General features: G+C 39.6%; 1 protein-coding gene across 2 annotated transcripts in view; it reads left to right on the top strand.

The window, feature by feature from the left end:
• Nucleotides 1-27,377, top strand: part of LOC146398908 (uncharacterized) — a 74,564-nt gene that overhangs the window by 18,619 nt on the left and 28,568 nt on the right. Inside the window, exons 4-8 of one of the 2 annotated variants that reach the window (XM_084980831.1) lie at nt 323-501; nt 6,268-6,449; nt 10,331-10,466; nt 15,090-15,210; nt 20,868-20,951. Coding sequence is in view for 1 of the 2 variants with exons in the window: in XM_084980829.1 (XP_084836955.1) it covers nt 20,840-20,951 (112 nt within the window). In the remaining variant the exon portion in view is untranslated. Of the gene's footprint in view, nt 1-322; nt 502-6,267; nt 6,450-10,330; nt 10,467-15,089; nt 15,211-20,739; nt 20,952-27,377 lie in introns of those variants that run through there. The other variant, XM_084980829.1, reaches the window with a different exon arrangement.

Below are 27,377 nucleotides of genomic sequence, written 5' to 3'. Positions count from 1 at the left end.
GACATTTCAGCAATCTAGAGATGAATGCTGTTTTTCCCTATGTTATGATGTAAAGGAATAGTCCATTTCCAAGCTCTATCCAAATATATAAGTTAAAAAGGAAAGGAGGATTAAACAAATATTGAAGATTAATTCAGCATGCCATCTAATAGTGCATAGTGTCAGTCATGAAAGCTCTGTGAGGACAGGGATTTTTCTTTTGTGGTTTACTAGTGGATTGTTTATGGCCATCAGACCCAGTAGTTTCTACTTAGAGTAGTGCTTAGCTTGAAGTAGGGTGAATGGATAAAAGAATGCTAAACAGATTTTTATTTTCTTTTAGACTTCTCATCAGTTGAAATTGGAGTGCAATTCAATGCAGGGACAACTAATGCAGGCCCAGAAGAGTTTAAAACAAAAGGAAAAAGAAGAACAACGACTTCAGGGTAACAGAAATGAGTTAAAGCAACTGACTGAACAGAAGAAAAAGCAAATTGAAGCACTCCAAGGAGAGATTAAAAGGTAGTGATATTTGTTTTCTTTTTATGGGAAGATAGTGATATTTGTTTTCTTTTTATGGGAAGATAGTGATATTTGTTTTCTTTTTATGGGAAGCAAAATTGTGCATTGAAAATAGTAACATGATAATTAACACAGATGAGGTGCAACAAAGAAAAATTTATACATGCTCAAATTTTTTGAAGTTAAAATACACAACTGTACTTCTATGATTGACTAAGTCTGGATTTCCATTCACTGTAATCATGTTGTTCGATAATTCTTATAACACTAATCATTTGTTTGATAGACAAAACTTTTTGTAAAATAAGATACAACAACATTGAGAAAAATGTATAAACATCTCTAGTGTATTAGAAAATTTTAAAGGAATTTAGCAATAAATTATCCTTATTAAGGGAAATAATCAAGATAAAAAATCACAATGTGAGATATATTTATATCTACTATAACGTATATAATGTAGGTTTCATATGGTTATAATTGTTTGATACTTTTAAGTTAAATCATAATGGTTTTTATTTCCAAACCTATGATAAGTTATTATTAAGCATCTGTTCTTCATTCTTAAATATGTTTTAATATTTGTCCAGACCAAGAGTTGATAAAAGTGGAATGAACTTAGTGTTTGAACAAAATGAGGTTTTCCTCATGGTTGTTCTATGTTAATTCATGCAGGGAGAAGGGAGATATAAAATCCTTAATATGTAGAACCAAATACTTCATAGCATTAAGAGCTGGCTTGTCATATTACTAGAGGAAAAAAAATAACCCCACAAATACATTCTTTTATGTGGACCTCTGTTTTACAACCATTATTATGGCTGCTTTACAAAAGAGTAATTTTCTAATGACCCTTTATTCTTTTTTTGTGTGTTATCATATGTAATCAGAAGTCAGGATATAATTATCACAATATGTATTTTGGTTTATGATTTGATATCTTGAGTTCATTTGTTTTTTCAAAATCCATTAGCCTCAAGAGTTCCCATTGTGGCTCAGGGGTTAAAGAATCTGACTAGGAACCATGAGGTTTCAAGTTCGATCCCTGGCCTTTCTCAGTGGGTTAAGGATCTGGCAGTTGTGGTGAGCTATGGTGTAGGTTGTAGACGAGGCTCAGATCTGGCATGGCTGTGGCTGTGGCATAGGCTGGCAGTTGCAGCTCCAATTAGACCCCTAGTCTGGGAACCTCAATATGCCTTGGGTGCAGTGCTAGAAAAAGACAAAAACAAACAAACCAAAGAAATCCATTAGTCTCATATTAAAGTATTCCTTAGATCATTTTTATAGCACCTGATTTAATAAGTAAAAAGTCTTAACAACTATTAGCACATTTTCTTTTTTTTTAAATTACTAGCTACAACAAGATTTCTTCCAGATTTATGGTTAATGTATATTTCTTCTACTTTGCATGGCTTTACTAGATACCACCTTAAGAATTATGAGATTTAGAGGAAGTGTTGTTATCAGTAGTTGTCTTACATGGGTCTGTTAAAACAAATATACCATAGACTAGGTGGCTTAAAACAATAAGCATTGATTTCTCAGAGTTCTGGAGACTGGGAAACTTAGAATAAAGGTACTTGGCATAGCTAGTGTCTGATGAGGGTCCACTCTGGCTTGTAGACAGCTGTATCCTGATATGACTGAGAACAGTTATCTCATTCCTTCTTAGAAGGGCACTAATCCCATTCACAAGGATTCCACCCCCATCATCTAATGATCTCCCAAAGATCCACTTCTACATACCATTACATTGGGGATCTAGGCTTAAACGTGCATTTTGGAGACATTCATTCACAGTAAGTAGTTCACTTATGCTAGTGCATGGATGCCAGAAAAAGGGACACAATTTTTAACCCTGAGGGAGTGCTGGGTGGATATCCAGTCTCTAAATTAGTTTTGGAATTTGGAGTAACTAGAGAATCATTGAGAGGCAAGAGTAGTTTGGCTTTATTGAGGAGCAGCATAATATCCTGGAAAGAAGGTAAATTTTAGAGTCAGGCAGATCTGAATTTAAATTTCATGTTATACGTATTATTAGGTTTATGGTCACAGGGAAGTGATTCATCTTTCTGAATTAATATAATGGGGTCATAGAGTTGTTGTCTACTCTGCCAGTGTCATGTTGCAAACAAAATAGTTGTGGGATAGTATATGGAAGTAGGCAAGCTGTGATCCAAGACTGTCAGTGCACACGGCAAACCACACAGTGATGGTCTGTGGAAACTTATTAGTGGGCCACAGGGAAATAGGAAAAACAGGGATAAAGTTTAGGGTATAGATGTGTATGTGTACATACACTATATATAAGACACACATGCATATACTTCCTTTTTTTTAATGTGATTGTTTGGGAACCACTGAACAAGGATCCAGCACGGCTGTAAGTTATCGGTTCCTACAGCAACTTTATTTGAAACCTAATGTGGGAATACAGATTGAATAGGATATGGCCCCTATTCTTAAGTAGCTTATAATTTAATGAGGAAGCTGGTATGTAAGGACAAAGAAAATTGTAATAAAAAAGAGAAAAAAATAGAGCTCAGTAGAAGTTTTGGCTGGCTTTTTAGAGGAGCTGGCATTTCAACTGGATCTTTAAAGATGATTATAATTTTGAAAAGTTAAAAAAAGGAAGAAGGAGTTCCCATTGTGGCTAAGTGGTAACGCACCTGACCAGTACCCATGAGAATTCGGGTTTGATCCCTGGCCCTGCTCAGTGGGTTAAGGATCCAGCATTGCCAGAAGCTGTGGCACAGATGCGGCTTGAATCTGGTGTTGCCATGCCTGTGGTGTAGGCTGGCAGCCTCAACTCCGAATTGTCCCCTAGCCTGGGAACTTCTATATGCCATGGGTTCTGCCCTAAATAAATGAAGAAAGCAGATATTTCAAGGAGGAAGCAATACTAGCAAAGTTTTTGAAACTTAAAAAGATGTCATTATAGGAGGTTCGCTATTGGAATACATGGTAAGTGGAGAAGTGAGGGGAGATAAGGCTACAGAATTGGGTGAAGTAAGATCAGAGTAGATGGATAACTGTTTCTACATTAAATACTTGATATTGGAAGGTTAAAGGTTTTTAAGAAGGGGGAAATGTGATCATACCTGTTTTAGTACAAAAACTGATCACTGTGTGAAGGGTAAATTGCAAATGACGGACCCTCCTGTATTCTCCTTTGGAATGTTGGATTTAGTTCCATTAAAATAATTATCAAACTGTTACATTGACCTGTTGTTTTTTTTAACCTACCCACTAATAAATTTGAATTTCCAAAATCAGAGAACTGTGTTTTCTAACAAATAAGCTATCAGTGATTTAAAAAGAATGAATGGATGAATCAATGAATGAGCCTGTCATTTGGAGTTGATAAAATGAAGGTCCAAATATAAGCCCCAGAGGGCAATGATGATCATTGTTAAGACTTTGTAGAGTACTTTGGTGAATAAAGAGAAAGAAATCTGGATTTGTGGGGGGGTGATGTTAAAGTAGTAGTCTACCAAAAAAAAAAAATGCAGTATAGTCTTCAACATGAAAAATAATGTCATAATGAAGAATCATTGGAGGGGATATGGGGTATTATCTGATAATGTATGGGTGATCAATGCCCTTCCCCCCCTTAGGCATCCCCTTCCCCACCATCTCCCAGCAATCTGCTTCCTAACTCAGTTGCACCTATCTCTTTTTATTTATTTATTTTTTGGCTGCACCCATGGCACTCAGAAGTTCCTGGGCCAGGCACTGAATCTGAGCTGCAGCTGCAGCCTATGCCACAGCTGTAGCCATGCGAGATTGCTTCACCCACAGCACCACAGTGGGACTCCTCTATCTCCTTTTCTTATTTCCCAACTTCCATAATCTTTGTCCAGGTTTTGTCTTATATGGACTATTATAAGATCCTCTTAGTGGAGTTTTGGGCTCTATTTGTCCACTTCCCATCTATTTGTCATTCATTCATTCAAGAAATATTACTAGGTATGTATTTTATGCCATGGGCACATTTCTGGGTGTTGGAGATGTGGCTGTGAGCATACAAGTAACCTGTTCTCATGGATTTACACCTTCTTGAGGGGGGAAGAGGCTTCACAAAAGACAGTGATGGATTTAGCCCTGCTAAAAGGCTGGGTGATCAAAGAAGCTTCTCTGAAGAGGTTTGAGCTGGTACATGAAATACACGAGCCATACATACAGTGCTCAGGAGAACAAGTACAGAGATCTTTCGCTACAGCAAGCATGGTAGTTTCTAAAAACAAGTATAGTAGGAGAGAGGAAGAGTCATATGAGCTGAGCTCAGCGAAGCAGACAAAGCATAAACATGCAAACTTGTAGATTATAACAGAATGATATATTTTATTTGAAGGACAATTAGAATCAATTAGGAAATTTTGAGCAGAAAATGATGGGATATGACTGAAGGGAGATAAAGGAGCAAGCAAGGAGGGCACTGAAAAACTATTGCAGTAGTCCAGAAAGTCCATGATGATGGCATGAACTAAAGTGTTACAAGTGAATGATTTGGAAGTGTCTTTTGGAAGTTAAATCATCAGGGCTTGCTGATAGATTGGATGGTGAGAGATGCTGGAAAGAAGAGTCAGGAATAACTCTAGGTTTCTGGCTTGTGAAGGTGGATGGATGGCCATATTTATTGGGGGAAATAGTAGCTTTTTGAGGAGGAGGATTGTTGTCAGGAGTCAAGAATTCTGCTTGAGGTAGATATCTATCAGTCAGTCAAGGGAAGATGTCTGGGAAGTCCTTTGATATAATGAGCTCAAAGTTCAGGCAGAGGTTGGAGCTAGAGACTTAAATTCAGAAGTCAACTGTAAATAAAGTACTTAAAGCTATGAGTCTAGTTAGGATATTCTAAAGAGAGACTGTTTATAGAATAAAAGCAGCCTAGGGATGGAACCCTGGGGTCTTGTACTACAGAGCGATCAAAGGCAGTAGTAAGAGATTTTAGGAAGGAAGAATAACCAGTGAGGTAATAGGTTAACCTAAAACACAAGATGTTTTGGAAACCAGGTTCAAGAAATGTTTCTAGCAGGGACCATCATCAGCTATTTTAAGGACTGCTGGAATGTTCAGTAAGATGTGGACAAGAACATGAATATTGGATTGTGGAACAAAAAGGTTGCTGATAAATTCAACAGCAGGTTCATGGAAGTAGTAAGTTTATTTTAAAAGCCAAGTGCTTCTTCTCATACTATACATACATATCTTCTAATTACATCATAATTTGTGCACATCTCTTGAATCTTCTTAAAGACTGAAAACAAGTTTAGAGGAGTTGGACCTTTGCAGGATTTTCATTTCTTTTTCTGCCTTGATGTTAATGAACATGCCCTTAGAAATTTCTTGGGTCATTCTTGAATTTTAGGGAGCAGAAACAATACACTTGAGCTCAGTAATGGCTTTGAAATTCTTTCATGCAGAAAATTCCTCTAGTTCAACCTTAACTTTCAGCATCTTCTAAAGCATGCATAGCACTCTATCTTCCATCAGAAAGTAGTTGTTACTCTCAGTCTCCTGAGACCTTGGTACTTGACACTTACCAGTGAAAATATTTTTTTCTTTACTTAATTCTTTTTTTAATTGGGACTTGTCAGATTTTGTAATTCTTTAATTTTGTATTTCTAAGTAAGATACTCTTTATTACAGTAGAATTTTAAGACATAACTTTAGTTTGTTCTCAGGAATCTTAGTTATTGGATTTCATTCTGTATTTGTAACTGGATTTTTGTATGCATACTGTTTTAAATAACTTGTATGTTTCAGATAGAACTTGAGAATAAACTACAGCAGCAGTCAACACAAGCAGCACAGGAACTTGCAGCAGAGAAAGAGAAAATATCAGTGTTACAAAATGCCTATGAAAAAAATCAGGAAAATCTAAAGCAGCTTCAGTCTGATTTCTATGGGAAGGAATCTGAACTTCTTGCCACAAGCAAGATCTCAAGGTATCATAAAAACTCACTATGTTATTGATAAATATTAAATGATTGATCTGAACCCAGATGGGCAGGGAATGTTAGTATTTGTGGAATATCATACTTGTTTTCTTTTGAATTATTTTTGGAGAAATATGCTTTTTAAAAAATAAGTTGTGGGAATTCGTGTCGTTGCTCAGTGGTAACAAACCCAACTAGTATCCATGAAGGTGAGGTTTTGATCCCTGGCCTTTCTTAGTGGGTTAAGGTTCCAGTGTTGCCATGAGCTGTGGTGTAGGTCGCAGATGCAGCTTGGGTCCCGTGTTGCTGTGGTGTAGGCTGGCAACTGTAGCCCTGATTTGTCCCTTAGCCTGTGAACTTCCATATCCATGGGTGCAGCCCTAAAAAGGCAAGGAAGAAAAGGAAGGAAGAAAGGAAAAGAGAAAAGAAAAAGAATTCTACTGCAGTGCCTTGGGGAGGCATGGGTTTGATCCCTGGCCTGGAGCAGGGGGTTCAAGGACAGCTGCCACTCAGATTCAATCCCTGGCTTGGGACCTTCCATATGCCATGGGTGTGGCCATTTAAAAACAACCACAAAACCCCATACAAATGTATCTTTTAATAGTGAAACAATTTGGAAATATGTTAACTGTCGTATTAGCTTATCAAAGGACTTTGCTGCCTATGTAAAAAAAATAACTTATAAAGGACTGCTGTTAGAAAATCCAAGGAGTTTTCAATGTAAACCACTTGTGAAAATGGAAGCAATTTTATTGTTGCTTCTCAAGAAAGACTGACTTTAATTTTATGGATTTGTTAACTTCCCAAGACTATTGGAATGCATAATGGTTAAAATCGGGAGATTATAACTCAAAGTAAATTTAACCTTAATTATCTAAACATATCTGGATACCTTGTCCTTGGCAATACTATTTGATTAGATAAAGTATCATTAAAATGAATGATATACAAAAAAGGTAAATAATTTTTATGTAGCATTAAGTTATCAGTTCTCTACAGGAGATGGAACATTTCTATTCTCTCAAAGAAGACTTAGCCAGTCCTCTTTTTTGTCGTGGTGAAATATTATGCTTTTTGATCCTTTAATGTGTATGGTTTTTTGTTTGTTTGTTTCTTTGTATAAAGTGCCTTATTGACAAATTTTGTCAAATCACAGAATATTTATAATATACATAAATATACTATGTTTTATTCATAAGCTGTTTTAGGGAAGGCTTTATGAAGGAGGTAGGACTTGACCAGGTCCTGAAGGATCTAAGAATTTGAATACCCAGAGTCCTGAGAGAGATCCGTTCACTCAGGGGCACATTTGAGAAAAGGTGCTGCAGCAGGAACCAGCAAAGCTGGGAGTCAACATAATTGTCTTGCCAGAGTGATGGTTGGTGTCTGGAAGTTTAAAAGGTTGGGTTCAAATTGTGAAGTATCTTAGATGCCTAGCAGGGATGACTGGAGTTTATATTTGGGGGAGAGGAGAAGAGTCATCTAAGCAGAGGAATAAAATGAAAAAAAAAATTTGTAGGCAACTTAACCTGGAAGTTGTTTAAAGACAGCTTAGTTTGGACCTGAGGTAAATTAGTGCCATGGAGATTAAAGAGGCTGTCTCCCCTCCTCCTCCATAAACTCCAGCAGTCTAGGTGTGAATTGATTATGACTGGGGTTAAAAAGGTTGGAACAGAAGAGATTAATGGGAGAGAGACAATGAAACAAAAAGGATGAATAACATATAGGTAGAGAGGAGGTGAAGGAATTGTTGGTGACTAATGATCTGACAAAGAAACAGGAGATTGGGTAAAAGAATTTTCATAGGGCCAACAATAGATATTTTATATATATCAAGTTCAAAATCAACAAGTTGTTTTAAGGAAAAAAATACCACCTCGACATTTAGAGAGCATCTTACTTGCTGTATTCTCTAAGTAGCTTTAAATTACTATTTTTTTTCCCTTTAGAACACTATTGAAAGTTGGGGAGGGTTGGTGGAAGAGTTTGGACTTTATCCTAAAAGAAGGAGGATTTGCAAGGATTTGTATTTTATTTAGGCCAATAACTGGCAGCAGGATAAGGATGGATTGTAGGGGAACCTGGGTGAATGTGGGGATGAGACAGAGGAGACTGTGCCATAGTCCAAGTGAAGATGATGGTGGCTTGAGCTGGTAGGAGGAAGGATGGGAAATGCAGATGAACTGGAAGGACTATTTGGTGACAGAGAAGATGATATCTAAAGACTGACTGTAAAAGATCTACAGAAATCACACTTTTTCTTCATATGTATGTTATTTACGCATGAGAATAACAACAAGTCTTAGATCTTTTAAATCAGTATTTTTTCATTAAGCCAACTATTTTTGTCTAAAATGTTATGTCTTGTTCTAATTTTATACCTGAAAGAATGCAAATGTAAATATGGGAAGAAGAGAAAGACAGAGGGCTAAGGCTGCCATGGAGTTTTACAACTGCTGAGAGGCCATGAATAGATCTTTCTTCCAAAGCTTCCTTCTGCCTGTGAGACTGAAGCCCTGCTTGGCTGGTGACAGGCCTAATGTTTGCACAATAACAGAACTGTGACTGGATCTCAGCTCTTCTGATTCATGATTCTTTTACCATCATTTCACTAAATTTTTTTTTAATAGAAGTATTGACATTTAATTCCTTCCAAAGTGAGAAGTTATCTGAACTACTTAATAAAAGGAATTCCTAGGAACATTCAAATCAAATTTATAGGTCAGAATAAAGGATGGTTATTGGCCATTCTTTTGCTTCCGTGATTTTTTCAATTTTATGATTCTTATTTTTTCCATTATAGTTGGTTTAGTGTTCTGTCAATTTCTCCCACACAGCATCGTATTTGTTAAATAATCTTGTGTACAAGAGAGAAAAGGAAGAAGTTCAGAACCATGTAACATGACACCCAAGTCAGGGGTGCCATCTGTGGGCATGTGGTGTATCTAGACACCAGTGAAATGCAAGTCCGGCTGGCTTGATCTATGCCTTTAGCCCCATCTGCTGGATTATTAATGAAATACTAAAGTTTGTGACTGGGTATTCCAAATTGGCCATGCTGTAGGTTATTCTTTCTTGTCAAGAAAGTTCATAGAAATGGAATTTAACTATAGGTTTTGTACCGTGAATGAAGTGAGAATTCTAGGATAGTAAGTTTAAAATTAAATATAAACCTTGTTAGCCTAATACTATTCCTTATATCATTTCATCAGATATCAAGAATAAGTAACAACTAAAATTTCTAAAATTTTATTTTGAAAAAAGAAAAAATTTTGGACCAAAAAAAGCTACCACAGAATAATGCAGAAATTCCTTTTTGGCTACACTACTATGTGTTTAGGGTATTCCAGGATCAGGTTTGGTATTTGTTCTACTCAGGAATTTGCTTATTCTGGTGGGAGTCAGTGGGTTAAAGTAGCCCCAGTAAAACCACTAAATGAGAGAAGGAGTTCTCCAACGTAAAAAGATCCTGAGCAGATGAAAATATCCTGGCCTGCAGCCAGGAAAAGGAATATATAGCAGTGTATTGCTGAATGACACAAATGAATATTTAGAGGCAAAGTCGAAGAGTATGTCTTGGCATCTTCAGAAAATAGTAGCACAGATTTTGAGCTTGATTTTAAAAGATTTAGTCATTAGGTTTTTGTGAGAGTTTACAATGTTATAGGCAGCTATTTAAACCACAGGCATTTTGGAGTTTGTATATTATCTTGCTCAAGGGCATAACATACTATCTTTTTAGAGTGTACTGCTTTCTACTGTGCATATGTTAACTGTTATGTTTCTATAGAAATTTACTAAACAATGACATATAATAATCTGGGGAAATTTTTTTATAAGTCTGTGAAAGAGACGCTTTCTCTAGCATAGGAGGGCTTGATTTCAAACAGGAATCAAATTGGAAACCAAAATAAACTGATTCGAGAACTGAAGACTGCCAGGACTTCTTTGGAGCAAGATTCAGCCAAGAAAGAAGAGCAGTTGAAGGAGCAGTAGAAACCACTACAAGATGTTCAGAAAGAAAAGGTATTTTATTTTCTAACTAAATCTAGAATCTTCAGAGTTACAATGGCCATAGAGATCATCTAGTCAAACCTCTTAACCAGTAAAGGCATCACCTTATATTCAACAGCTAAGATGGGCATCAAGGTTATAAATAAGAGACTCTTGGTGACTGTAATTCTAATCCTAGGAGGTTATTCTTTACAGCTTCCTTGCCATTTCTTATTGCTCTTTTTAGTTATACAAAGGAGTCTGTTTTTTTATATCATAGACCCTTGGTTATTCAAAAAAAGATACTATAGCTCCTCAATTATTTCTCATATAACATGTTATCCTCTGGATATAGAAATCAGGTATGAAAGGTCTAGGAATAATTGAGTGTGTTAAGAATTCTTAATATTAATAACCAGCTTTATTCTAAGAGGAAGTGTGGGTTTATTTTATATAAATGATGCTAAGTTATAAAGTTGAAAGTACTGGTTATATGACCAGTACACATAATGATCAGTTATATTTCTATATAAAAGATAAATGCAGATTCTAAGAAACATTTGATTTTTGGTTTCATAACTGAGATCATGTATTTCCATCAGTGGATAGAATATTCTTAAGTGTACAATTTATGAAGGTATTTGTGTGTGTGTGTGTGTGTGTGCGCGCACTTGTATGTATATCTGTTAATTGTGCAGTTCCTGGAAATTATCTTCAACTAAAAACTAGGGGGATGTTTTTGTGGGGATGGGACCGGTGAAGCTGGAATGAAATTTATGACTTATGCCACAAGTTTAGAAAATTCTGACAGAACTATAGTTTACAGGCCTTTAATTACAAGGGCATGAGATCATGCAGCTCTTGTTTTAGTTTTGGTTCTACTTCTAATAGATTATTGAACTTTTCTAAGCCTTTGTCCCTTTACCTATAAAATGAGGATTAAAAGGAGCTATGTGGTATAGAGATTAGATTAGACATATAGTTCTCCTCTTTAGGTGCCTTATGTAAAGATAGTGAGAGTAATAATATTAATAAGCATAAGAAGGTGTTTTAGCTCAAGTTTGGCCAGACACTATTTACTTTATAGTATTAACTATTTAGTCCTTATAACATTATTATTGTTCATATTGTATAAACAAGGACACAGGAACAAGAGAAGGTAGGTAATTTGCTCAAGTTAACTTAGGTTAAAGGGGCAGAGACAGTCATAAACAGTAGCAGTCATTTTTGTTAATTTTCAGTTAAGTAGTTAAAATTATTTTTTTAATAAGTTATTTTTCTATAGTCACTGAAAAAGAACTAGTAAATGAAAAATCTAAATTGGCAGAGATTGAGGAAATTAAATGTGGACAAGAAAAATAAATTGCTAAATTGAGTGAAGAACCTAAGTCTCACAAGCAAGAAAGCATAAAGATATGTGAAGATAATCATTGTTTTTCCTCTGTATTTTTTAGTGCTTGTTAAAAAAAAGTGTATATATATACACACACGCACATTTATTTATTAAGAACATACTTTGTGGGAGTCCCCACCATAGCCCAGTGGGTTAGGAATCAAACTGCAATGGCTCGGGTTGCTGCAGAGGTGTCAGGTTTGATTCCAAGAGCAGTGGGAATTGCCTTGGCTTAGGTCACAACTGCAGCTCAGATTCAATCCCTGGCCTGGGAACTTCCATATGATGTGGGTGCAGCCATAAAAAGAAAAAAAAAACATACTTTATGCCAGGAACCATTGTTTTGTTATTTTTGACAAATATTCTTGCTCTCAGTGCTTTTGTGTTGCAGAATATCTATACATATATTGAAACTGTTACTTCTGTTTTCAGATGACTAAATAATGAGAAGTAACCCTAAAAATTTAGATTTTATTGAGATGCTAATCAAGAAAGCTATCAATTAAAAGAATTATGTGCGTTCCCATCATTGCTCAGTGGTTAACAAATCCAACTAGGAACCACGAGTTTGTGGGTTCAATCCCTGGCCTCGATACGTCATTGCCGTGAGCTGTGGTGTAGGTCACAGATGTGGCTCAGATCCTGTGTTGCTGTGGCTGTGGTGCAGGTGGGTGGCTACAGCTCTGATTAGACCCCTGGCCTGGGAACCTCCATATGCTGCAGGAGTGGCCTTAGAAAAGGCAAAAAGACAAAAAATAAAAGAGTTATAGATAGCAAACTTCAAAATATCTAAGTTTAGAATTAAGATTTTAAGAGATTCTGTTTTTATAATTGTTTTTCTTCCTAAAATACTTAAATCTCTTTTTTTTTTGTTTGGGGCAAGGAGTAGCAAATTTGTTAGGACTGAGAAGATTGTGTAGTAGTGCCCCAAAGAACCATTTCACTGAAGGTGGAATTTAGGTGGTATATATACACAATGGAATACTACTCAGCCATAAAAACGAACGACATAATGCCATTGGCAGCAACATGGATGGAACTAGAGAATCTCATCCTGAGTGAAGTGAGCCAGAAAGACAAAGACAAATACCATATGACATCACTTATAACTGGAATCTAATATCCAGCACAAATGAACATCTCCTCAGAAAAGAAAATCATGGACTTGGAGAAGGAACTTGTGGCTGCCTGATGGGAGGGGGACGGAGTGGAAGGGATCGGGAGCTTGGGCTTATCAGACACAACTTAGAACAGATTTACAAGGAGATCCTGCTGAATAGCATTGAGAACTTTGTCTAGATACTCATGTTGCCACAGAAGAAAGGGTGGGGAAAAATGTAATTGTAATGTATACATGTAAGGATAACTTGATCCCCTTGCTGTACAGTGGGAAAAAAAGCAGATGAAAAAGGAAGAAGTTGAACTGAGGAAAGAATTTATGGAGAAGGGAGCTAAACTGGTCAGTAAGTTAATGGTGGGAGGTGTGTTTTTTTATTTTTTTTTTTAAGGTACAGTTCATTCATAATCATGTGCCAATTGCTGCTGTACAGCAAAGTGACCCAGTCATCCATATATACACATTCCTCTTCCTGTAGTATCATCCATCATGTTCTATCCCAAGATTAGATATAGTTCCCTTTGCTGTACAGTACAATGGGAGGTTTTGTAATTGATTTTGTAAATTAATTCAGTGAGAGAGGATTTTTCTACTTAAAAGTTATAATTCAAGTGCTCAACTGACACTTTACTGTTCAATTTAAGACTGATCTGATTGACTTAAATAGCTGACATGTGATAGGAAATATAATTTTTGGCTTATGTAAGTGAAAGTTCAGTAGAACATAATTAAAAAAAAAAAAAAAAACCTTTTAGTGCCAGTAAAACAAACTAACCTCTAACTATGTAGTCTGCGGTAGATGGCATGAACGTTAGTTATATTGAACTCATTTTTTTGGTCACAGTGAATGCTGATAAGGGGAAGTGGAGATTTCAGTTGGGAATTGTGATGACCAATTGTGTGACCAAAAGTCTACTTTCCCCTCCCTAACTTGCGTGTGCCAAATGGGAAGCATCTGGCTTTCCTCTAGTGAATGAGGTCCAAATAGCCCCAGATAACTTGACTGTGGAATGTTTTCATTGAATTGCAATTTCAGGTTCACACAGTGATTTGAAGTATTGTGTTTTTGGCATGTTGATGGAGACCAAGGGATGCATGTGTAATTTAAGACATAAGAAAAGTCGAGCTTTATCTCCAGGGCACCTTGCTATCCCTGATTACGGTTATTCTTCTGCTGTAGTGGAAAAAAGGAAAATCTTAAATTGATTTACTTCAGCTTGATTTTATAAGAAACCTGCTGAACATCATTTCAGCATTGTGGCCTTTAAGCCAGTTCAAAATACACAGATATTTGTGGAATCCATTCTACTAGTGTCTTCTTTCCCAAAGAAGTAGTAGTAGTTATGCAGCTGGTATTTTAAATTCGACAAATTTATTTTTTTTACTTTATTTTTGTAATAGATTTTTTTTACTCACCGTTTTTCCTATTCTCAGCATTCTGAAAGAAAAGAAAAAGAAGTAGCAGTGCAGAAGCATGAGGAAAACTAGGCTAAACATACCATGCAGATAGCTGCATTAAATGAAAACCTGGGCACTGTAAAGAAGGAGTGGCAGTCCAGTCAGCAGTGAGTCAGTGAGCTCAAGAAGCAGATGGGGGAGTTCCCGTCGTGGCTCAGTGGTTAACGAATCTGACTAGGAACCATGAGGTTGTGGGTTCGATCCCTGGCCTTGCTCAGTGGGTTAAGCATCCGGCGTTGCCATGAGCTGTGGTGTAGGCCGCAAATGCAGCTGGGATCCCCCGTTGCTGTGGCTTTGGCCCTCCATATGCTGCGAGGTGTGGCTCTAGAAAAGAAAAAAAAAAAAAAAAAAAAAAGCAGATGGATGACTTACAGGGAAAAATCATGGTATTGGAAGCAACAGTTCAGAATAATCATGATGAAAGAAGGGCACTACCAGAAAGGTGACTGATGTCTAATAAAAATAATTTATTTCCATTCTAAGTGATAAAGACTTACATATTGCACATTGAAAAAAACTGAAGTCTTGAGAATAGTGCTCCAACAGGTATTTAAGTAGCCATTTAGAAACTACTCATTACAACAGATGGTTGAAATTCATGTATTATGCTTCAGACTGCTAAAGTAGTTCATTATCTGTGTTGGGGGGTCTTTAATTATTTTTTTAATGTTTTTGTGATTTGTTCTAGGTGTCTTAAAGGAGAAGGTAAAATAGAAAAGCTTCAAACCAAAGTACTAGAGTTGCAAAGAAAGCTGGATAATAAAACTGCAGCAGTGCAGGAGCTGGGCAAAGAGAATCAGTCCCTTCAGGTAAGTCGCCTGGTGATGTGCAGCAGTTTTTTAGTCTAGAATTTACCTCTTAGTAAAAAGCATATTTTGAACATTAAAAAATCTCATATATACATACTTTTAAATGGCTGCTGTCTGTGTAATAATATTGTAGGTGTTATGGGTAATTAAATACAAGATTTAAAGACTTCAGGGATTCCAAGGATTATAGAGACATGTCATTCATGAATTGTCAGTATTAGGAGAAGTCAAGAACACAAAGGCATGAATGAGTTGCTGTGTGTTAAAGAAGTGATCTGAATATATATGCTTGGAGTCTCAAGGAAGGATTGCTCCCTAGGGTTAGAATAAATGGGAAATTACCAAAGGTTAGAAATTTCCAGTGCTTTTGAGAGATAAAATTTGCTTTGCTTTATTGTCATTCAGACTTAAGATTGTAGCACTTTTTGATAATGGAAGATGACCAAATTATTTCTGATTTTCAAAATGTTATCCATTTGAAAACTTGGGCACCAATCATTCTTAAAAGTGTGGAATATTATAATGTGCTGAAACTTTTTAAAATAGATCAGACCTACACAAACACTGAATAGAAAGTGGGCTAACGACAATGAAGTACAGAGCTGAAGCACCTGTGGGAAAGGCTTTTCAGTCACAGTGAGATGGGATTTTATTCCACAGTTGACTGTTTTAACCATCAGAATTGTCCTGCATTTGATAGACTTTAAAAGTTTTGCCATTTATTAACTTTAACTTATAACTACGTAGAACAATTAAATTTATGCAGTCTAGTTTCTGATTAGCATATATTTTAACTTTAAATTCATTTGTTGCCTTCCTACTGATTCACTTTCTAGAATAATCATTTTCTGAACCACAGCATCATTATTAAACTCATACATTTTATCATCATTGAGTTATTTTAAAGGAAGAAAAAGCAGAGATTAAAAAAATCATTTTAAATAATACCATCATGTGATGTTTCAAATTTATATTCTGATTGTAGAAATGATGCCTGAAATATTTGGCAAGTAGAAATAGTTTTTCACCTGATAGGACTGTTTTATTAACACTTTAAAAATGCCTCGCATGGTTTTTTGAAAATTCTAAGATCAATCTCATATTGAAATTTTTAGTGTAGTATATAACTAGTAAGCATTCAAATTAATCAAAGGATTAAATCAGCATTGAGATTTGTTATTAAATAAACCTTGAAATAGTATACTTTCAAAGTGCAGTTGGCCTATTCTTGTAGTCTCATAATTTTGATATAGTTGTTATGCTTGAAAATGTTTATTTTTTTGTTGTTGTTTACAGCATCACTGCAGACAATGTGGAAATATCTTCTGTGCTGAGTGTTCAGCCAAAAATGCCTTAACTCCTTCTTCTAAGAAGCCTGTTTGTATCTTTGATGCATGTTTCAGTGACTTCCAAGGATAATGGGTTGTCACAACTTCAGAGTAATAATACACTAACATTCAATTTTTAATAAATGCACTTCATAGAGGTCTTGGACTACTACTATTTGATTTGGACAGTGGTTGCAATACTAAACCAAATTAGAATTTATATCTTTTGGAATGTTATCAAGTAAAACTCTTCTATTTTTGTGAGACTTGGGCTCATCTTTCATTACGTTTTTCTGTTTCACCCTGGAACAGCTTACACGCCAAGTTTAGAATTAGCCAATGAAATATAAATAAACTTTGGATGGAAAATAGGAATGTATTTTTTAATTATAATTTCATTGTTCACAAATGACACAACTACATTTCCATAGCTTACTTCTCCCAAATTTACAGAAAGGTACGTGAGTACTGTTACCATATAATATGTGCCGCACAATGACACATATTTTCTTTGTGAAGTTTGGCATAGAACTATAAAGCTTTCTTTTTTCTTATATAATCTGTATGCTGCCTTATTTGAGTGACTGCTCTCTGATTGCGTTTTCCTCAGTCCTAGTTCTTTCTCTTCTTCTTTTTTTTTTCTCTTCTTTTTTCTTCCCTTTCCTTCCTTTCTTTTGGGTTTAGAGAAGCTCTTTCAAAATTTCCTTTAACCTGGGTTTTGTGTTGCTGTATTCTTTAAGTTTTCGTTTGTTGGGAAAAATTTTTATTTCCCCTTCTATTTTAAATGATATTCTTGCTGGATAGAGTACTCTAGATTGCATATTTTTTCCTTTTAGCACTTTAAATATCTCTTGCCATTCCCTCCTGGCCTGTAGTGTTTCTGTAGAGATATCAGCTGATATTCTTATGGGGGTTCCCTTGTGGGTAACATTCTGTTTTTCTCTTGCTGCCTTTAGGATCCTCTCTTTATCACTAACTTTTGCCATCTTTATTATGATGTGTGTTGGTGTGGGTCTGTTTGGGTTCAGTTTGTTTGGGGCCCTCTGTGCTTCTTGTATCTTGGACCCAGTATCCTTTAGATTTGGGAAGTTTCCATCGATAATTTCTTCAAATATATTTTCCATCCCCTTATCTTTTTCTACTCCTTCTGGAATTCCTATTATGCGTAGATTGGCCAGCTTTCTATTATCCCATAGGTCTCTTATATTGCTTTCCAGTTTTTTGATTCGGTTTTCTGTCTGTTGACCGGATTGAGTGATTTCCATTATTCTATCTTCCATATCACTGATTTGTTCTTCTGCATTATTCATTCTGGTTTTTACTGCCGTTAGTTCAGTTTGCGTCTCTGCAAATGAATGTTCTAGTTTCTCTTGGCTCCTCCTTATATTTTCTAGTTCCTTTCTGAGGGTATCTGCGTTACTGTTCATATCTTCTCTTAATTCCTTCAGTATTTTCCCTATTTCTCTTTTGAACTCCAGGTCTGTCAGTCTGCAGAGATCTGTTTCATTGTTGACTGTTTGAGGTGAGTTCTCCTGTTGGTTTGACTGGGGGTGGTTTCTCAGCTTCTTCATCTTGCTTGTTGTTTTCTTTTTCCTGGTGGAGTTGTACCCTCAGTGGCCGGGCAGTGTTTGCCTTGTCACTGCCGTGGAATATTTTCTGAGGGCTGGTGATGGTATGCAGCTGATCCTCTAGAGCTTGGCACCCCCTGGGGCCTTGGGCGGGTAGCAGGGCCGCTGGAAATCCAAGAGGCTCCTCCCCAGGGCAGCCCGTCTCAGAAAAACCATCTGAGAATTAGGCAGACTTATTCACAGCCTGGCTAGGCTTGTTCTAGCTTTTCTGGGCTGCAGGCCTTTTCTCGGGGGCTGGTGGTGATTGGTGCTGCTCTGCGGAAGTGTAGCCCCTCCACAGGGCAAGCAGGCCTGTGCAGGGACAGCCCCTGTGGTGGTAGGCTTCAGGCAATTGTTGAGGCCAGCCCTCCTGGATGGCAGGTAGCCCCAGGTCCAGCGAGAGCATAGGGGGTGGTGGGGGTGGGGGGGAAGCACTGGGAAGCGCAGCTTTCTGCTAGCTAGTGGGCCTGTAAGCTTGCTGTGGTGTGGGGGGTATTCTATGGGGACCCACCCCTTCTTTTCTCCCCTCCCCAGCACGGGCGCAGACCAGGCTCTTCTCCCAGGTTCCCTCTGATGCAGCTTTCCACTTCCCCGCCCCTAGAGTATTGCTCCCTCCCTCTGCCACAGTTTTGTTTTCTAGTCTCCCAGGCAGTCTCTGCCCGGTCAAAAAGTTTCTAGACTTCCAAGCAGTTTCCGCTCCGCCCTGCCCCCCCAGCCCTGGGACTAACCTCTGGAGCCGAGGTCTTGGTGCCCAGCCCCCACCCAGGCATCTCAATTTTTGGTGACTGTGCCCATAGTTCAGATGGTCCGTTCGGTTCTTGATCGGCTTTTCCGTACTCTGACTTACTGCTATTCTCTTCTCTGCATCTGGAGATTTCTCTGGTTCGTTTGATCTTCCCCCCGTGGAGGTGACTTTCCAGCGTGCGGGATCCCTTTCTCCTCCTCAGTTCCCTTTCGGGAGCGCCCATCCCGCTCGGATTCACCTTCTCTCACTCTTCTCTTTTCTCCCGATCTGCCCAGTAATGTCACGAACTTCTTGCCGTTACTGGAGTTTAGGTTCCTCTGCCAGCGATTGGTTGCTGTTCTGTGCAAGTCATTTATTCTGTAGATGTGCTTTTTTTGTTGTGTTTGTGGGAAAGGGTGAGCGTGTCCCCCTACTCCTCTGCCATCTTGTCCTCTCTCCCCCATAATTTCTACTAATCTGTCCTCCACCTCGTTTATTCATTCTTCTGCCTCCTGTATCCTGCTGTTAGCTGCTCCTCGTGAATTTTTTATTTCAGTTGTTGTATTTTGCATCTCTTCTTGTTTGAGTTTTATATCTTGTATCTCTTTGCTCAGTGTTTCCTGTTAACTACCCATCTTTGCCTCCAGTTTATTTCCAATGTCTTGCATCATCTTCAGCATCAACCGTCTAAAGTTTTTTCCTAGAGGCTGAGACTCTCCTCATCACTTAGCTGATATTCTGGGGGTTTTCCTTTCTCCCTCATCAGAGTTATAGTTCTCTGTCTTTTCATTTTTATAGGTTTTTGGTGCAGTGACCTTTTGACAGGGAATAGAATTGTAGCCTCTGTTCCTTCTGGTGTCTGCCCCCCTTGTGGCTGAGGTTGGTATGGAGCCTTGCTGTAGGCTTCCTGATGGGAAGGGCTGATGCCTGCCCACCGGTTCGTGGGGCTGATTCTGATTCTCCTCCCTCTAGTGGGTGGGGCTTTGTCTCTGGATGGGATTAGAGGTGTCTGTGTGCCTGAGGGTTCTTTAGGCAGCTTGTTTACTGAGGGATGGGGCTGTGATCCTACCTGGATTGCTGTTTGCCCTGGGGCTTCTCAGCACTGACTGGTGGGGCCAGATTTTGCCAAAATGGCCACCCTCCAGAGAAAGGCATGCTGCTGAATATTCCTGAGAGCTTTGTTCCCAATGTCCCTCCCTCGCAACAAGCCACATTCACCCCTGTTTTCCCAGGATGTTCTCCAAGAACTGCATTCAGTTTTGACCAGATTCCTATGGAGACTTTGCTTTGCCCTGGGACTCGGTGCACGTGAAAGTCTGTGTGCGCCTTTTAAGAGTGGGGTCTCCTTTTCCCCCAGTCCCGTGGAGTTCCTGCACACATGCCCCACTGGCCTTCAATGCCAGATGCTCTGGGGCTCTTTCTCCCAGTGCCAGATCCCTGCATGTGAGGATTTGATGTGGGGCTCAGAACTCTCACTCCTGTAGGTCTCTGTGAACCAGTTAGTTTCCAGTCTGGGGGGCTTCCCACCTGGGAGGTATGGGGTTGTTTGTATCACAAAATCATCCCTCCTACCTCTTGATGTGGCCTCCTCTTTCTCTTCCGGAGTAGGATGTCTTTTTGAAGGTTTCTGGTCCATTTGGGTGAAGATTGCTCAGCCTTTAGTCGTGACTTTTGTTGTTTTTAGGAGAGAAGTTGAGCTCCAGTCCTCTTCCGCCATCTTAATCCCATCTCCTACATCCAACTTTCAAAAACCTGAAATGTGCCCATGACATCACTACCATGGACACTTACTGCACCACAGACAATGCATGTCTGTATTACTAATTTGCCTGCAAAAACTCCAGACTGGATTCTTGGCTGCATTGTTGAAAGAAAGAAAATAGCCGTTAACAGTGATTTCCCAAACAGAATGGTTTTACTCTTTGGGAAGATAAAACCCTTTGACTCAGTTCCTGCGGTGATTTACTAACATGCCTTTGGTGTGCCTGTTGGTCCTAGGTGGAGTGGGGAACACACACCTCGTTCCTGTCTTCAAGCAACCTAGGATCTATTCTGCAGGCAAAACATGGATCCATCCAAAAGGTAAGTCACAAGTAATGATGGTGTGTTGTGAATTTCTGCAAGGAGTGGAAGAGCCCACAGAGTTCTCAGCTTAAGACTCAGTTGTCTTCCCAGCTCTCTGAAGTCTTTCCTCACAGCAGCCCAGACACCCTGTGATGATCTCTGCCCTGACCATTCTCATTCACGTTCATTGGACTGTCCCCAGGTTTAACAGATAAGAACAAGATAGGCCCAGTTACATTGGCATTTCAGATAAACAACAGATATATTTTAAGTATACGGATGCCTCATGCAATATTTGAGACCTACTCAAAAGTATTCCATGTTTCCCTGAAATGCAGATGGATATATACCACATCTTTCTTGGCTCATCCTTCTGTAGATGCTTGGGTTGTTTTCTTGTCCTGGTGATTGTAACTCTGTTGTGATGAAATAGAGGTGCGTATGATCGTCAAGCGAGTGTTTTCGATAAATTGCCAGAAGTGGAATTGCTGGGTCACACTGTAGTTCTGATTTTAATTTTTTGAGCAGTCTCATGCTGTTTTCCACTGTGGCTGCACCAGTAATGTTCCTTTTTCTCCACATGCTCTCCAACATTTATTGCTTGTGTGTGTGTGTGTTTATAATAACCATTCTCTAAGGGATGAGGTTGAAACATTATTGTGGTTTTGGTTTGTAGTTCCATTACTGTGGTTTAACCTCTTGTCATAAGCCTGTTGGCCATTTTCTGTTTTCTTTGGAAAATGTCTATTCAGATCCTCTGCCCCAGTTTTTTGTTTGTTTGTTTTTTGTTTGTTTTGTGCCACACCCAAGGCACACAGAAGTTCCCAGGTAAGGGACGGAACCAGCAGCGCCCCATGGCACCGTAGTAACAATAGCAGATTTTTTGTATTTTTGCCACGTTCTTGGGCCGCTCTTGGGGCATATGGAAGTTCCCAGGCTAGGGGTTGAATCGGAGCTCTAGCCGCTGGCCCACACCACAGCCACAGCAATGCCAGATCTGAGCCGTGTCTGCGACCTACACCACAGCTCACAGCAACGCCAGATCCTTAACCCACTGAGCAAGGCCAGGGATCAAACCCACGACCTCATGGTTCCTAGTCAGATCCGTTAACCACTGCGCCACAATGGGAACTCCATTCCGCTGGTTTAATTTTCCCTTTCTATCACTTGCCTTTGAGGTCAGAGCCAAGTGTAAGCAGACAGATGTCCATGTGCTTACCACCTATGTTTTCTCCTAGACATTGTATGGTTTCATTTCTTCCATTTGAGTCTTTAGTCCATTTTAATTTGGGGATGTGTTGTAAGGTAGGGGTCTCGTTCCATTCCTTGCATGTGCCTGTGCAGTTCTTCCAGCACCATTGATTGAAGAAACTGTCCCTTGTCCATTGTATGCTCTGTGGTCCTTTGTTGGAAATGACTTGTCTGTGTCTGTGTTGGTTTTCCTTCTGGGCTGTCAGTGTTGTTTCACTGGTCTGTCTGTTTTGTTTTTGTGCCAGTCCTGATCTGTTTTGCTATCTATAGCTTTGTAGTGTAGTTTGAAATCAGGAAATGTAATCCTTCCAGCTTTGCTGCTCTTTCTCAAGATGGTTGTAGCTGATGGGGATCTATTGTGGTTCCATACAAATTTTAGAAGGGTTTCTCCTAGGTCTGTGCAATGTGCAGTTGGGATTTTGGTGGAGAGTGCATTGAGTCTCTGTTGCTTTTGGTAATCTGGACATTTGAATGATGTGAATTCACTCATAAACATGAAATATCTTTCCATTAATTTGTGCCTTTAATTTCTTTCCTCAACAGCATATAGTTTAGAGTGTACAAGTCTTTACCTTGCCTGGTTAAATTTATCTCTAGGTACTTTAGTTTTTTCTTTTACTTTCATTTTATTTATTTTTATCTATTTATTTAATTATTTTATTTTATTATTATTATTTTTTTTTTTTTGCTATCTCTTTGGGCGGCTCCCACGGCATATGGAGGTTCCCAGGCTAGGGGTCGAATCGGAACTGTAGCCACCGGCCTATGCCAGAGCCACAGCAATGCGGGATTTGAGCCGCGGCTGCAATCTACACCACAGCTCATGGCAACGCCAGATCGTTAACCCACTGAGCAAGGGCAGGGACCAAACCTGCAACCTCATGGTTCCTAGTCAGATTCCTTAACCACTGGGCCTTGACGGGAACTCCTAGGTACTTTATTTTTGATGCAATCATAAATACGATTTTTTGGTTTGTTTCTGTTTTAAATCTTCTATGTCTTTGTTTAGTCTTTCTTGTAATGTGTTGATCTTTGCCTCCAGTTTTTGTCTGAGCTCTTGGATCCTCTTCACAATCATTATTCTAAAGTCATTTTGCATGGAGGTGGGTGTGGGGGTTGTCTTGTTCCTTCATCTGGTTCATATTTCTCTGCCTTCTCATTTTGTATGCTTTTTGCATGATCTCCTTTTTGTAGGTTAGAGGTGTGTAGCCTGTCTTGCTTCTAGTGTCTGCCTTCTTGTAGGTAAAATAGAGGCGTTTATGGCCAGCTTCCTGATGGGAGGGACAGGTGCCTGCCCACTGGTAGGTGGAGCTGAGCCTTGTCCCTCTAGGGGGTGGACCTTTGTCTGTGGGTGTGATGTGGAGCACTTTAGGTACCTGTTTGTTGATCAGTGGGTCTGTGTTCCCAGCCTGTTTGTTGTTTGGCCTGGGGCTTCTCAGCCCTAACTTGTGGGACCAGATTGTTCCAAAAGGGCCACCTCCAGGGGAGCTCATGCCAACAACTATTCCTGGGACCTCTGCCTAGACTGTCCTGCCCTACAGTGTTTCCCAGTCACCCCCTCCTTTCCCAGGAGACCCTCCATGATTGGCCAGGTCATTCTGACCCAGATTCTTCTTGAGTGCCTGCTTAGCCCTGGGACCCAGTGCACATGAAAGCCTGTGTGCACCCTCCAGGAGTGGAGTTTCTGTCTCCCCCAGTCCTGTGGAGCTCTTGCACACAAGCCTCACTGGCCTTCAATGTCATGTGTCCCAGGGGCTCCTCCTTCCCGTGCCAGACTCCCTGGCTTAGGCACCTGCTGTGGGGTTCAGAAGTCTCCTGTGGGAAAGCCTCTGAAATAGAGTTCTTTTCCAGTTTGTGGGCTGCCCATGCAGGGGGTATGGGATTACTTCTACCATGAATGAGCACCTCCTGCTGTCTCAGTGTGGCTCCTTATTGCCTTTGGGTGTAGGATATCTTGTTCTTGGTAGTTTCCAGTCTATTTTGTTGATGGTCATTCAGCACATAGTTGTAATTTTGGTGTTTTCATGAGAGGAGGGGAGCTTGAGTCCTCCTACTCTGCCATCTTGTCTATTTCTTTCTTTCTTTTTTTTTTTTTTGTCTTTTTATCTGTTCTGTGGAGGTTCCCAGGCTAGGGGTCTAATCAGAGCTGTAGCTGTGGGCCTACACCAGAGCCACAGCAATTCAGGATCCTCAACCCACTGAGCGAGGCTAGGGATCGAACCCACAACAGCATGGTCCCTAGTCAGATGCGTTAACCACTGAGCCACAACAGGAACTCCGTGTCTGTTTCTCTTCTTGGGGTTTTGTTTTGTTTTGTTTGTTTTTAGGGCTGCACTTGCAGCATGTACAAGTTTCCAGGTTAGGGGTTGAATCAGAGCTGTAGCTACCAGCCTACACCACAGCCACATGGGGTCTGAGCTGCATCTGCAACTACACCACAGCTCAAGGCAACACAGGATCCTTCACCCACTGAGCAAGGCCAGGGATTGAACCTGTGTCCTCATGGGTACTGTTGTGTTTTTTAACCATTGAACCATGACAGAAACGCCTGTTTCTCTTTTTGATGTTTTGTTATTATTGTATAGAAATGCCACTGATATGTACGTTGATTATGTAAACTGAAACATAACTGAATGTATTCATTCAAACAGTTTTTTGCTAGAGTATGTAGGATTTTCTATTATAGTATCATGTAATCGGCAAAAAGGACACTTTTACTTTTTTCATTTATGATTCAGATTCCTTTTATTTCTTTTTCTTGTCTAATTGTTAGTAGGACTTCAAATCCTATGTGGAATAAAAGGGGCAAGAGTGGGCATCCTTCTCTTGTTCATCATCTTAGAGGAGAAAAAGCGTTCAGCTTGTCACAGTTGAGTGGAATGTTAGCTGTAGGTTTGCAGTTGATGGCCTTTATTAAGTTGAGGTCCATTCCCTTTATACTTGCTTTGTTGAGACTTTAACATAAGTGGATGTAGAAGTTTATCTCATGGGTTTCTTTGCATCTATGGAAATAATCATATGGTTTTTACCCTTTTTGTTTTTCGGTTTTAGTTTTAGGAATGCACCCACATCATACAGAGGTTCCCAGGTTAGGGGTCTAATCAGAGCTAGAGCTGCAGGCCTACATACACCACAGCCAAGCAAGTTCTGTTTCCCTTCCCAGATGATGGAAGATTTTAGGCATTATTTCTTCCATTAATTTTTCTGTTCTGTTCTCTTTCTCTTCTTCTGGAACCACCCCTGTAATGCAAATGTTATTCTGCTTGATGGTATCCCATAGGTCCTTTAAAGTAGCCTAATTTTTTAAAAATTCTTTTTTCATTTTGCCTCTCTATCTGATTGAGTTCCATTGTTTTGTCAGGCAGGTCTCTGATTAATTCTCCTTCATCCAGTCTGCTGTCAAAGCCCTCGAGTGTGTTTTTCAGTTCATTAATAACTTCTCTTTGGTTCTTTCCTCTGCTTCCTGTCTCTTCATTGAAGATCTCTTTGTGTTCATTCCTTCTTCTGAGTTCAGTAAGCATCTTTATGTCCATGACTTCTGACTCTTTCTCAGGTCGATGGCTTATTTCCACTTCATTTTGTTCTTATTCTGTGATTTTGCCTTGTGTTTGTTTTGTTTTTTTTTTAGAAAGATATCCCTGTGTTTCATTTTGCCTAATTTTCTGTGTGTGTTTCCATGCATTAGGTCCATTTGCCATCTCTCCCAGTCTTGAAGGAGAGGATATACTTGGGAGCTGTCCTGTAGGGCCCAGAGGCGCCATCCCACTTGGCCACAAGAGCCAGGCACTCAAGGAGTGTCTCCTCTGTGGTCTGTGTGAACCCTCCTGTTGTGGTGGGGGCCCAGCTGTGATTCTCTTTGCTGGGAAGTGGGGAAGCACCGGTCTGGGACACAAGGTGCCTAGCTGCGGTGGGTGCGAAGCCCTGATTTTTTCATGTTCTCTCTGCTTGAAAGCCCTTGTGTCCTGATGTTTAATTTCGAACATAGTTCCTCCATTGTTCCAGAGCTGGCTTTTCTCCCATGTGGACTAAGGGGGGCGATCTAGGGCCCTGGTCCTCAGGAAGGCTTTGCAGCCTCTCTGGGTTGCTTTCTTCCCTTTCCCTTGCTTCAGACAGTGTTGCTACAGCCACAGCTGAGCAGCATGTCCACAACTGCCATACTTATACACACACCAGCCCTTGCCAAGCAGAAGTGTGGGAATGGGGTTCCTCTCAGTCAGCAGGAAGGGGAGGCTGTTTCTCAGAGCCCATTTCCCTCCTAGCCATGGAGATGCACCCGCGAATGAGCTCCAGTGCTGAGCAGGTCAGCTTCCTTTTCTCAGAGAGTCAGGGGGCTGTGTGTTCATGTTTTCCTCTGTGGGACTGAATATGAAGGTGAAAAGTAGGATTTCTTTTTTTGTCTTTATGCTATTTCTTTGGGCCACTCCCACAGCATATGGAGGTTCACAGGCTAGGGGTCTCATCAGAGCTGTAGCCCCTGGCCTACGCCAGAGCCACAGCAGCACGGGATCCGAGGCACATCTGCAACCTACACCACAGCTCATGACAACGCCAGATCATTAACCCACTGAGCAAGGCCAGGGACCATACCCACAACCTCATGGTTCCTAGTGGGATTTGTTAACCACTGAGCCATGACGGGAACTCCTGAAGTTTGCTTTTTAAATAAATTTAAGTTAAATATGTGTCCCTTTGAAGAATTCATTCCTACTTACAGCAAAGTATGCCTAAGGGTCATGTTTAAAAACATGTTCCCTGAGAATTTTTCTACCTGTATAGAATCCAGTAGTAAAGAAAAGAAAAGGAATACCGCCATGAACTACCACATGAGGTAAAATGAGGTAGGATGTATTGTTTGATGAGAACCTCAGTAGTGTATCTTAATTGTGGAATTTCATCCAAAAAAAACAGAACCAAAACTCTCATAAGATTCAGCAAATCCATTGCTAGGGCTTCTGATGAAAACGAACATCCTAATTTGAAAAGATAGGAGCAGCTCTGTCCACTGAAGTGTCCCTTAGACTTTTTCTCTCACATAACTTCTTTTCACAACAGCGAGTGATAATGTGTAGACCAGCCAGGTCATGGCAGCAGCCTGTGTCCACTGAGGGATGAGTCAAGAAGATGTGGTGTCCATATGCAGTGCAGTGGTATTCGGCCAGAAAAGAGAGTGGCCTCTTGCCATTTGCTGCACCT

Source organism: Sus scrofa, chromosome 10 (assembly GCF_054392235.1).
Source record: "Sus scrofa isolate SSC_HxYL_T2T_F1_AM1 chromosome 10, Sscrofa_HxYL_maternal_Yorkshire_Landrace_v2.0, whole genome shotgun sequence".
Classification (NCBI taxonomy): domain Eukaryota; kingdom Metazoa; phylum Chordata; class Mammalia; order Artiodactyla; family Suidae; genus Sus; species Sus scrofa.
The sequence above is the reverse complement of the archived record's forward strand: the minus strand, read 5'-3'. Positions and strand labels throughout refer to the sequence as shown.